This window comes from Silurus meridionalis, chromosome 1, assembly GCF_014805685.1.
Source record: "Silurus meridionalis isolate SWU-2019-XX chromosome 1, ASM1480568v1, whole genome shotgun sequence".
In the NCBI taxonomy this organism is placed as follows: domain Eukaryota; kingdom Metazoa; phylum Chordata; class Actinopteri; order Siluriformes; family Siluridae; genus Silurus; species Silurus meridionalis.
This window is the reverse complement of record NC_060884.1, coordinates 19,427,282-19,440,593: the sequence shown is the minus strand read 5'-3', so window position 1 is coordinate 19,440,593 and position 13,312 is coordinate 19,427,282. Positions and strand designations below refer to the sequence as shown.

The following is a 13,312-nucleotide window of genomic DNA, read 5'->3' as shown; positions in this document are numbered from 1 at the left end:
TTATAAATGTTATAAAAGAAGGAAAATGCTATGTGGTCTTCAGTTATCTCTTGAGGAATGATATTTTAGTGGTACCTGTCTGCACTATTTTGAGATCTTATATCTTACTCTGATTGTGTCACTTGGCAATTATGACATTAATGTTGAACCGATTTCAAATTCGCAGCTGAAAAAAACTTTATAAAACACTGATCTCTGCATTTGGCCTGCATAAATCACTGTTTTTGTCCCAGAAGCACACATTCTGATAATTCAAAACAGAACAGCATGAGAATGGCATGAAACAAAGTCTGCAAATGGCTGGATTAAAGCCACTGTTTATATGCAGGCTTTTAAGCACCAGCTAAACCAGTAAACATCATTATTTGGTATCAAATCTGCCACAGTTGGGGATTATTAACAAGCAGGGATAAGCAGCTCAGAGGCCCATGGGACGAGGCAGCATGAACCCACACCAACCACAACACCCAACCTACCACCAATTTCTCAGGGTTGCAAAGATATTTCGAGAAAAACAACACCAGCTCACTTTTATGAGTAAAAGGTGCATGCATCAGGACTAATGCATTTGTATTTATTTATTTAGGGGTGCCATGAAACGGACAGCTCTGAAGACATCTTCAAAATAGCGGCCTAGTCATTTAATTCATCTTCAGAAAATGTAAAGTTAGAAATGTGATAACCTTAACACACTCACACTATGGATAAGCCACAATGTACTGGTTTAACTAGTACATTTATCCAAAGTTTCACTTTCATTCAGCTGCTTGTGAAATAGAATCATTCAAGCTTTAATACAGAACACATTCAGCACATTACAGAAGCAAAACCAAAATGATAATCACCTAATTTTGAACTTTAGATCTTTCTTTTGTACTCTTATCCGACCACAAGCTTTAAAACACGTAAGGTTACAGTCTGACTGGATATCTGCACATCTGTGCACATGCACTTTCATACACTTTTGAACATCAAACATTTTTTTTAAGAGCAAAGTATAGTCAATGGATAAATGCTTCACACAATCAAATCTTTAAAAGTTTTTAGAGTTTTGTTTGAAGTACAGACCGGTGAGCAAACAACAATCTCACATCAAAAGCGGTCTATGGCTGGTCATGTCAGACAAACAAAGTAGGTTGCTCTTATTCATGCTCTTGTTCATTGCTAAATATTTTTTTAGCAATGCTTATTAGTTTAAAAAATGATTTACTATTTGGTGAAATGCCAATGTTAATCTGCAAATCTCATATCAGCAAGATGTCTAGGCTGAGAGACAAATCACATAGGAAACAAATGAAACCCTGGACTAGTAAGAAACCAACATCATATGTTGTGCCCACTATTTCAAACTATGTTCTGCCAAGTCTGTCCACAGGGCAGCCGTCCTAGCAATGCTCTGTTTCGTCATACATGAACATGCTCCTATTTATTTAAATAATCAGCGAATAGAATACCAGAACCAGAGAGCATTGATTTGAAAAGACTGGTAAATCTGACAAAATAACAAACGTTTATTTCTCACACACACGTTACAGCACTATGAAATTCTTTTTTTCACATATTCCAGTCGGCAGAAACAGCACACGGTCAGCCATCCCTGAAACAGAGAGGGTCAAGTGCCTTGCTCAAGGTTTGCCAGGTTATTAAATAGTGGCAACTTGGCAATACTGGGGCTTCAACGATCAAGCAATGACCGTGTCACTATTCATAAAATATAATATCAATTAAAAAAAACAGTGGGTGTTTACACAGTTCAGATTTCTTTCTTAACACTCTGCTATGATTTTTTTATTATTATTCTTTTGATAAATAACTACCATACTGCTTTATGCAACCTAGGCTCAGAGGTCCATAAGCCTAATTAGCCAAGTCTAATACTTGAGTTTGATAAATGGTTGAATTACAGATCATTTTATATTATTTTAATACAAATGTACCATTAAGTCTACTGATGGTTAATGTCAATGCACAAGCTCAAAATGATGACAGGAATGGAGCAGGCGTTTTTACTTTTCACAAGCAAAATTCTTATAAACTCATAGTACACTGTAGATGAGAGGACAGTCAGTTTGATTTGTTCATGGAGGCATTAACTTGACTTCATAAAAAATCTACTTGCATTAAATAAACTCTTGTTACATAAAAATAGAGTTCCCCAGTTCATATACAAAACATATTGGCTGCCCCTGTGCTGTGAATCATAGTCCGAATTCACAAAGTTACAAACTCTCAAGTTATTCTGATGGCCTACATGACTCCAAGGAGAACCAAGTGTGTCTTGTGTGCCTGTAAACGAGAAGAAAATGCAAACAAGGCAATCCAGACTTCCCCTGGCCTGAAGAAAACAGTACCATTTTAATGAGGTCCTTCAGGCACCACCTCTTTTTACACACTTCCCTTTATAAACTACAGACCAGGAAAGATGCTCTGTACTTTTCCTCTATCACAAAAGCATGTTATAGTTACTCTATATGTGCACAGGGAACTAACATTTATTTAACGATTCTAACAAGAAAGTTTAGCTCCTACAGCCAGACAAGCAAATCAAAAAGCAAGTATACTCTTAGGAGCAGAGAGGTATCAAGGCGACAGTGAGAGGCAGCCATGGCTCTGGTTGTATAAAGGGCTGTCCGGCTCCAAGGCACAATGCCAAGAGCACAGATGACCTCTTCCATGCCGCAGAGAACCACAGAGAACAATGGGCGATAAATAAGAGGCAAAATCTAATAGAACTCAGTTGCTCAAAGAGGCAACATCACACAACATGTGGGCTTAGAGAAAATGATCTCTACACACTCATATACTGTGATCTTGCCAATAATGATTATATTAAATTAAAATACCTAGTTAAGCCATGTTTGATGAATAATCTGTATATTGGATGAAAAAATAAATACTGTGCTATATAAAAGTCCCCAAGATAACGGCAAATCCCCAACTATAAGCACAAAACATTGGTAATGGCAGAAGCGCCGCCAGCCGGGGAGCCTCCCTGCCTGTTCTAACACTGATCGCAGGAGGCCGGCAGTGCTCATGGCCAAATCCTGACCCATTACATAATGCAGTCCTTTCACTGCCTCTGAATATGACAAGGAGAATGAAAAGGAGAATGCAGACAAGCAGGAAGCAGCTCTCTCCAAGCCTGCCCTTCTCTCACTGTGCAGCAAAGGAGCAAAGGCTAAACCCAGTCCAATTCTGAAGGCCTGGCTCATTTTCCACGCAGAGCCCCTCTATTTAAATGCAAATGAAGTTGTGTAGCAGCTGAACAGCTTGGACAGAGGTGAGGCACACACACCCCCCAATCCTCGAGGGGCCCATGTTCTGGCACTCATCTGCTGGGTTCATAAACCATTAGCTCATCAGATTTCCGGCTTTTCCTCCCTGATGACACCTCCATAACGTTTAGCAAAAGTAACAGAGGGTCATGACTTTGTGCCTTATTTTTTTTTCCAAATCTAACTTTGTGGAGTTAAGGTTTCTGCATTTGTTAAATCGTAGCTGATGGTGCAGGTTGATTCAAATTCGCTCTGATCGCTGTTTACATGCATTTACATTTATCATTTGGGAGATGATTTAAACCAAAATGACTCATGAATGAAGCAAAATACAATCCAAGCATGTTGCATAAAACAGCCGACAGTCACGCAGTTGCCAAAAGTCCAAGACATTTGGAAGAAGACCAGAAATTTGCACATTCATTCACTTACACATTTCAGACAGACTAAAATCTTACATCTGTGCATATTAATTATATTTTAATCATCTCATTATTTCTGAATAATAGCTTCCAGTATTGGACTGTATTTGTAGTTATTCTTTTAATGAATCGAGAAAAAAAAACCTTTTCATTATATGTTTCAACTTGCTCACGTTTATAAATATTAACCTATAAAGCATGTGAATCATGTATTAGGAGGGGCTTTATTTGTCAAATGTGGTTAGACCACCTGAAGTGGTTTGAGTAATCATATCTCATTTTCAAAACAGGAGCTGAAGTTGATTTTCTGGGCAGCCCTTTCAGATTATATAAAAATAAAAGTGTGTGTTTTGTTCATGCGGACAATGCTGCCAGATTATTTTTCAAGAGTAGGTCTATATCCAGTATCAAGCACTCTTTTTTTTTTTTAAAGACACTGGCGGAAAGTGTAAGGCGTAGGCAGAGGTGAAACTAACATAAACTGTTGAGATTTGAAACAAGTAACTGAACTGGCAATAAAATAATACATTTAATTAATTGTTTATATTGTGCCTTCAACATGAAATCTGCCATGGCTGGCTATAAGTCCTGAGAAACTCCTTACCTTTGGTGTTTCCATATGAATGAATGTGGAAAACAAAAGATGTAAAACCCAAATGTTGAAGTGAATTCCATTTCATAAGCGGACAGTAAAATTCAATTTATGAATAATAAAAAGAAAAGCATTGTAATATTATTATCTGAGTGGTGCATGTGTACCTTTAGGTAATTATGTACTACAGAAGATATCAGGTGTAAGATGTGAATAAGTGGTGATTAGATTCACATTGTGAATTATAAGTCAATCATAAGAATCATGGCTGAAGCACACGGTTTTGCAAATAATGGCACTGCAAATCCATGTATCTGATGGAAGCAAAGTGTCGTCATGGTCAAAAGTGTGCTTAAATACTTATATATGTATATGTGTATGTATGTTGTGTGTGCCACCAGCATTTTAATGAAAACTGTTCAGCACATTAGGTGATATTCTGTCAATCTCCTGTATACCTTAACCTCAAAATAGAAACATTTTTGGCCAGGAAGCCCATTCTCTGTACATCATGGCAATGTTTGTGGCTGTGAATCCTAAGCACCTTTTTTGGCAGTTTGTCAGATGTTTGTCAGGGTTCCCAAGTGGGGACAAAAATGGGTAAAATAAATCACGAGACTATAAAATAAGCGTAATTTTTATTTTACACTATACGCATCCTAAAATCAAGACTTTGTAATGCAATTTCTTTTTTTGCAAATAGCTATATTTTAAGCTTTATACCACCTTACTGACTGAAAGTATTACCAAAAGAAAATATAGAAAAAGAATCTCCATTGACCTCATGGAGGGTGTTTTCTTAATATCACAGATTTGTTAGATGGATCATGAGAGTATATGCTAATATTATCAGTATAATGAGATCGCAAAAACTTCTTCTTCTTCTTCCAGCTGCTCCCATTAGGGGTCGCCACAGCGGATAATCCGTCTCCATACCCCTGTCCTCTACGTCTGCCTCTTTCAACCCAACTACCTGCATGTCTTCCCTCACCACATCCATAAACTAGATTGCAAAAACCTAGAGATTTCTAAAAGAACAATTCTATTTTATACAGGGAAGAAAATAAGAAATGTATGTATTTTACATCCATATTGTAATGTAAGATATTTAATTATAATTATATTTGTAAATATGATGCTGTGATTTGATCATAGCAAATTGGCCAGCCCTATTCACTAGTGAGACGATGATTTTTTTTACTTCATCGTTAGTAAATCTGATAATTCTATAACCATCCACAGCTAAGAAGCATCTCTGTCTACCAGTTTTCCCAATAACTAATCGACTGCAGACATCTCTGAGCTTACATATGGAAACCCGAAGGTAGTGTTTTCCTCCATGCATGTTCAGCTGCCCTGTGTCAAAGCAGTTGATGCAGTGTCTCAGAGGGTTGTGAGTTTATTGTACCATATAGAGACCCAGCTATCAGCAACAAATAAACAGAAGCCTTAAATAGTTTTTCTTTTTTATTTTATATACGTCAACCTTTAGAATCTAGAATGTTTTGTCCAGAAGCACATTTAATTAAATAAAAAATGTTATTAATATATATATAACTTATGATGCCTCTTAAATCATTAAACTGTTTTAATTTAAAGTTAAAAGTAAGCAGAAAAATCGATGCTGTGCAAGCCTATAAAATGATTTGAACGACCTTAAATCTTCCACTACTAACACACAGAAGCAAAGCTTTTCACTCAGTGTTTTAGCAATCTAAGCTAATGACTGTATACACTGATTAAACTGAATCTAACTGTCGCAATGCAGAAGTGCTGTCATGGCTTCAAATCAGATTCTTCCACTCGGAGTTCTGGCTACCTGTATATTGAAGAATTCCTGAGAAACTGCTACAGCAGGACAGACAGGAAATCCAGCTGCTGATCCACTAACGTGTGCGGAAAAGCTCTCATTATTACAATAGCGATTGTGTCTATACAACCTTTACAAAAATAAGCTTCCAGCTTCCCAAAATATTTTGTTAAACTGTAAGCGCCGAAGGTAATTAATGATTAAAGAGCGCTGAATATATATTCAGCAGTTACAGTTCAATCTCTGTGCATTGCAGAGCTGAATCACTGTGTGAATAACAGAGTTGGGAATACTTCATCATTTAGACAGGCGAGATACGATGAGCTCTACTGCTGACTCTTGCACATGCAAACCCAGCAAATCCACAATCGCTCTGTGTGATAAGTCGTTTCAAGCTGTATCTCATTATAAGCTGGAGTGAGAAAAAACCACAGCTCACACACAAGCAAAACCTTCATTCACACTTACCAAGGACAGTCCCTGACTCTCATCAGCTCTCACAAAATGAAACATCGGTACTTCATACATTTACATGCTCATACTTCTTGTTAATTTCAGACGCAAAGCCTCTGTATAACTCTGCACGTTTAGTAAACTCGCTCCATTTAAGGTTGGCCAGTACGCTGTGATTAAAAAAGCCGAGCCTGATTCTACATTGCATTGCCATTAACAGATTGCTCCCTTATCTTCCCCCCTGTCTCATGTGGAACATTGCTTAATTAAGCAGGAACTGGGCACCATTTGCGAGCACTGATGCTAACTGCATAATTTAATGTTCATATGCCCAACAACGCATGCAACTTAATTGACAGGCAGAAGATAAATAGTACTATCTGAGTTGCATTACATACAAAACCACCATCAGAAAGAAAGACTGAGAACAGATGTCTTCCATTTCGAGAAGGACATGTTAACAGTGGAGATTAGGCAATGATTTAGCACAAATTTGTATGTAAAAAAAAAACCCCATATATTTTAGATTAAAGGGGTCTAACATTGCTGCTCACCATTTTATTGCAATATTGTGCTTTAAAACAGTCCACATTAGATAGTATGATTTGCTTTATTGGATCTGATGAATATTCCTTATTGACTTTCATAAACCAAATGATTTCATCTGATATGTACATATGTTTGAAGCTCTTCGCCGTTATTCGACACGCTGTAGGAACTACATTACACACATCAACCAAAGTGCGATCTGGCTGTAAAAAAGGATTACTACATGGATTCATTAGCATTCACACATGATAAATTATCTTTTCCGTATCAGGAACACACAGGTATTCAAAAGGCTAAAAAAACCGAATCAAAATAAAAGTGCAACGCATTTTTATTACCGTAATTTCTGGACTATTAAGCGCACCCAAATATAAGCTGAATTTGACAAAGATTTTTATTTTGAACATAAATACGCTGCACCTGTCTATATGCCTACATTGAAACTAATGAACTTTACACAGGCTTTAACGAAAGACAGTGTCTGTTACACAGCTTGTATCTAAACAGTAGCCTACCAAGAAAGTCATTGTTCACTGTCTTCCTCGTTCCTTTCCGATGCGGTGCAGCTCAGAACACAGGTGAAGTGTGTTTTTTCATGCCCGGTTGTTTTCAGCGTGATGAATGATTCGCATTTTCTGTAGACAGTCCGAGTGAGCGGCAGGTTAAACGTCAGAGGAAACCTCATCCATATTTATGATGTGGTGCGGCCCGATTCAGTGGGAGAGCGATTTAATTTAAAGAGTTTCTTTGGTTCACCTGAACCCGTTCGGCAATTTCATCGGTCTAATGTTATGGGGCTCAGTTTGTAATGAAGTTTGTGAAACCGGGAAAAACCCAGGGAAAAACCATATATTAGCCGCTTCGTTGTTTAAGCGTGGGAAAAAAGTGGCGGCTTATAGTCTGGAAAATACGGTATATAACTCTTTAAATAAACACCAGGAAAGAAAGTGTATTGGATGTTTTACTTGCCCAGGCTAGCAAACACATTTCACATTCGTACATGGCAGGTTGATATTCCCAACCTGTACATGATTTTTATCCATTATCAACTTTTGCAATTGTGAAGACCCCCAACCCCTTCAGTGGCTTTACTCTCCTTCATCATATACCCCATTTCAATGGCTTATACTATTCACAACTAATTCCAGAAAATCCACAGTTAACATGTGCAACCTGAATCGTTTATGTGGGAGAACTGGTGCAATGATTATAGGTGAAGCATTGTATGTCACACCTATTGTCAGTGATCTTGTTGGACTGGTGCTACTGCTTTGAGAAATTTAAACCAACTTCGGAGGCTGAACACAGCAGGTGCTCCACTGCAGTCTCTCTAAACCTTTGTAGAGAATGTACTATGAAACTGTGACCGTCTGAAATCCAATGTGTTATATTAATAAGCTGTTCGTGTCAAGCATGGGATAGGAAGGTATTAGAAAGAAAGTCGTGTAAATAAAGATGCCTCCTATCTTTTTTCTTTCTTAAAGAAAGTAATGTACTGGGCACAGCCACAATTCAGTACTTTTATGTAAGAGAGGGATTTAAATTAGATTTGATTATTTTAGTACTGAACTGAAACATGGTCCAGCAGTATAAGTGTTAATGGTGCGATAAGTGTACAACTTAATGTTGCACTTTTTGCTGAATTACTATCTGCAGTCAACATAGAAATTTGTAACATTTTTCGATGTATAGATCACACATTTTGTCATTTTGCTGGTTTAATTAAGAAACTGTTCATTTCAAACATATGACGTTAATAAAGATGTCTGTGTTCTCAAAGCATCCATCACACTTGTTTAAAGAAGGTGATGAGAGCCTGGCAGATGAAAGTCCTTGGCAACAACAAGCAAAGGAATGCTAAAGGAAATTCACAGGGGTCCCTTCATAACAGCAAGGAACTTACGAATAAATCTAAGTTTTTCATATCGCATGAAATGTCCGTAAAGAGAACGTGTCATTTTTACATCTACAGACTGCTCTCAGACTGCTTTTCTTTGGTTCTGCTACTCTAGTTAACTCTAAACAACCATGCCATGCTGATTTAGCAGTCAGTAACCCATGACAGCCTGGCTCTGTTGATCAGAAGACGTCAAAGTCACTGCCTCATTTAACCACATAAAGGATATTGGCATCAGGGGGCTCTATTGAGACAAACAGACTTCTTTTTTGACCTGCACAGTTGACTGCAGCCTATGCTGCCTATCATACTAACAAGTAGTATTCCTGTCTATGTTTATGCATTACAATACAGAACTTTACTCTCATGGTCACAGCTGATTTTGAAGATTCTGGAGACTTTCTGTCAAAATAGTAACATTAAAATGTATGAATGTCATATTTACTGTACATTTTGTCATTTCTTTGGGAGTTCCACTAAATATTTTTCAGACATATTTGCATGAACAGGAATGCAATTTTGCGGTTTATGTCCACCTGTGTATTATACCTTGACACGCATGCTGTCCCATAGGGGAAAAAGAGTCATTTACCTAATGCTTCTTACACTAAAATCCAATTGAAAAGCTATATAATCCTTAGAACATGTCTAGTCAGTGTGTATTGCAGTGTAGCCTTTAGCGCAGTCAGCTCCCTTTTCTGATCTGTCTGGGTTTTAGTTCATTCACAAAACAGAAAGGCTGAATTGAGAATCGCTCCAGTGGCCGGCAACACTTTATTAGAAGATGGTTTCGGAAGATATTTAAATACTAACTAGATAAATATATAAATATGTAATAATGCACATATAAATGTATTTAATGTAATGATGTCTGTTCTTAAAGCATCCACCACACACACTTAAAGAGCCTGGCAGATGAAAGACCTTGGCAAAGACAAGCAGATTGAAAATTGATGCAACCAGAGGCCATATTTTCAGAACTGTATTAAAGGATGGTTTTATATGGTAATTAAATACTGCCTGAAAGGGGTAGATTTAATATAAGAACAGTATAACAACAGTATGTACAGCATAAAATTTGCTTTTTGGGGCATTACTGTAATTGTAGACCACATGAAATGTATATAAATGGTATTGCATGCATACTGTTTAGGGGAATGTAAGAATATATATTTAATGAACTTAAGCAGACTGCTTTTAGCATCCATCATTCCATAATGTTGTTGCATTCTGAAATCTGATTGGGTAGAAGGTGCTGAATCATTTTCTCAGGCAATAGCGTTCAGATTTTCTTAAACAAATGGGTTTATATTAAAATGTTCATTCTAACACATTACTCGTTTCATAGTAATAGAAAATAGGCACTTAACAACAAAAAAAAACAATATGTGTTATTATTTTAAAAATGTACCAGATTATGTTTATACATGTTTATTAAACATTTAAGAAAATAGTCTTGCTGTCTGAGTTTTGTAACAGTCAGTGAACTTTCCGCCACAGGAAAGTCTTCACGACTATGCTATCTGGATTTCCTGGTAACGTGACATGGCAAGGGTGGGGTGATGGAATGACTGTTTAGAACTAGCTTGTTTTAATGTTCCACCATGTTACATCATAAAGGTTTAGAAAAATATGATCTCACAAAATAATAAATTAATAATTGCTATTGTTGCCAAGTAAAAATGGCCCTCTGCTTGGTGTTGGACTACATCACACCACTATGAAAACAATATCCACGGCGCTTATTGCTTACCTTTTATATAATATTCTAATGCTCTTTACAAAATGTGGTTTTCTCGTGTGAGAAAAATCTTTTAGGTTTCTATTATGGTTATATAGAAATCATATTGTTGTCTATAGCATCACATAACGATAGTGTTACTCTTTTAAATTTCCATGTCGATTTGTCACAGACAATATACTGTGCATTCGCTGTTGGCTGATTGGTGCTCAGGCACTAAGCAAATTCAGGACTGATATAAACTGGTGAAAGCAATAAAAATTGGTGATTGAATTGAGTGAGGTTGTTGCTTTCAAAAGATGTATCAAATTAAGACAGTAAGCTAAGGTTTCCAATTGCTAACTAGGGAGTGTATTGAGTGTTTTCGCAAAACACAATTGGTTTAAGGTTTTTGTTGTTTGGTTTTTGTTGAGGAAAAAGAAAATCACAAGGCTTAACAGTCATCAGTACCACAATTAACTGAAAATTCTGTTCCACATTCAGTGTGTCCATCTACAGAAGCCTATTTGTGTATGCACGGAATGTATATGTTGACAGGCTTTTAGGTTTGTTTCCTATCAGCCCATTGCAGTGTCTGCTGCATAAACAATAAGGAGAGTACAATTTTCTCCACGTTCCACCCTTTTGTGTGGAAGGAGCTTGAAATACTCCATTCTACCCAGCAACAATGCCTTTACTTGGGCTTCTTCTGAACCTTTCATCGACACCAATTTGCCCAGAAAAATGGACATTTGGTCAGAGGTTCAGCTTTGTGCTCGTGGAGCGAGCGCGAGCCCAGTATGCACCATTACTGCTTCTCTGCACAAGAAGCCGAGCCTCCTCGATTTTTCTTTACTTGCATTAGATATATGTATACAAAAAAACTTGGATCTTGCTCTATTTGTTTTTATGTTTGCCTGATTGCACTCTATTGCATTGCAATTCTTTGCAATGCTTAAGATGTGCGATTCAAATGCAGTGCAACTTCAATCACAAGGGGGGAAAAGTGTAGGGGGTGGGCGGATTTGCAAGCAGAGATGAGGCGTTACCCGGGTTCAGGTTCAATGCAGAGAGCACCACATCAAGGCTGGAGATTATCCTAGTCACCATTAATGTAGAGTCGAATTGAATTCATGAGCACTGATTTTTGCAAATATCCGTATAAAATCCCAGTATCACGCAACCCATTTTCCATGCAAATGACACTGGTGGGTGCAACTTCAATTCGACTGACACGTACCTTTAACTTGCGTCTCATATTCCCCAATGATCTCCTTGTCCTTCTTGTATTTCGTGTGCGATGACATTTTGATGGCTTCCTGAGATATTTAACGGAGGATCCCGTGAGATGGGAGATGGTGCACCAAAAGCTCTCTGCCCCTTGTCACAGCTTGCAGTGGTTTGCTTGCTCTTTTGATTTTTTACAAGAGTTTAATAAAAAGTCTCGCCTGTTACACCGAGTCTCTTTTTTTATTTCAGTTTCTTTTGTCCAATGTGCTTTATAACTCACCCTTCTGCACACCTGCCTTTTCTCATTCCTTCAGCTAGCTAAAGCGCCAAACCCAGGAGCTGGGAGAATGAAGCACACACACACACACACTCTTACACACTTAACGCACACTCGCGCACACGGCGGCTCCTCCTCGCTCAGGATGCCATCCAAAGTAGCAAAAGCAACGCAAATTCCACTGCTCATATAAAGACCCGAGTGATGCACAGGCACATGTCGCTTGCAGCCATGCTGCAGAACCGATCGCAATTTCCAGATAGTGGAGGGCACGAGCGCATTTCACTAGCCCGCCGTGAACAAACACGCCTCGCGCTCCTGCTGCAGCCTCACAAGAATGGACTCGCGCCGAGCGCCGCTGGAAACCACGCCCACTGCTAAGCGCCCGCCCCCCATCTCTCTCAGCTAATCAGCGGCAGCCTCAGGGCATTGAACTGATCGCTTTCGGAAAGAAAGCAAAAAAAAAGATGCTTTCCAGCTATGTGTTTGTTTTGGCCGGATCCTTCGCATTGTGACAGGAACACAGAAGGTTTTCCTTGCACAAAGACATCAAATACGGTGCACAGTACAAGGCAGTAACGCCGTGTTCCAGCTCATTCGTTTGATCTCATTTATGCAATCAATCCAAAAGTATTGGCACCCGTGAATAGAATAGAAGTGGTGCAACGATTGGCATACAGCATACAAAATAAATATTAAATCTTCTTTTACTTGTAATTATTATTAGTATTATTAGGATAGATAGATAGATAGATAGATAGATAGATAGATAGATAGATAGATAGATAGATAGATAGATAGATAGATAGATAGATAGATAAAAAATACATAAAATTCCATAAAATGGAAACTAAAGACTTTCAAATGACATGAGACAATATTTTATTTACAATAGAACATATAGAGCATAACACATGTTTAACCCGAGAAATACACTCTACACATTTATGCACAAAATAGGCTCATTTTAAATTAATGCCTGCTACAGGTCTCAAAAAAGTTGGCACATGGACAACAAAGGGCTAAAAAGGCCAGAAAATTTGAAAATATTTAGCTGGAAGAACATCTAGCAACCAATCAAGTTAAT

At 37.9% G+C, this 13,312-nt stretch overlaps 1 protein-coding gene across 2 annotated transcripts in view; it reads right to left on the bottom strand.

The window, feature by feature from the left end:
• srgap3 (SLIT-ROBO Rho GTPase activating protein 3) overlaps nucleotides 1–12,571 on the bottom strand; it is a 113,415-nt gene extending 100,844 nt beyond the window's left edge. For both annotated transcript variants that reach the window (XM_046851047.1, XM_046851051.1), the window contains exon 1: nucleotides 11,959–12,571. In XM_046851047.1, the coding sequence (XP_046707003.1) occupies nucleotides 11,959–12,025 (67 nt within the window). In that variant the 5' untranslated portion in view covers nucleotides 12,026–12,571. The remainder of the gene's footprint in view (nucleotides 1–11,958) is intronic.
• Nucleotides 12,572–13,312: the final 741 nt, after the last annotated feature.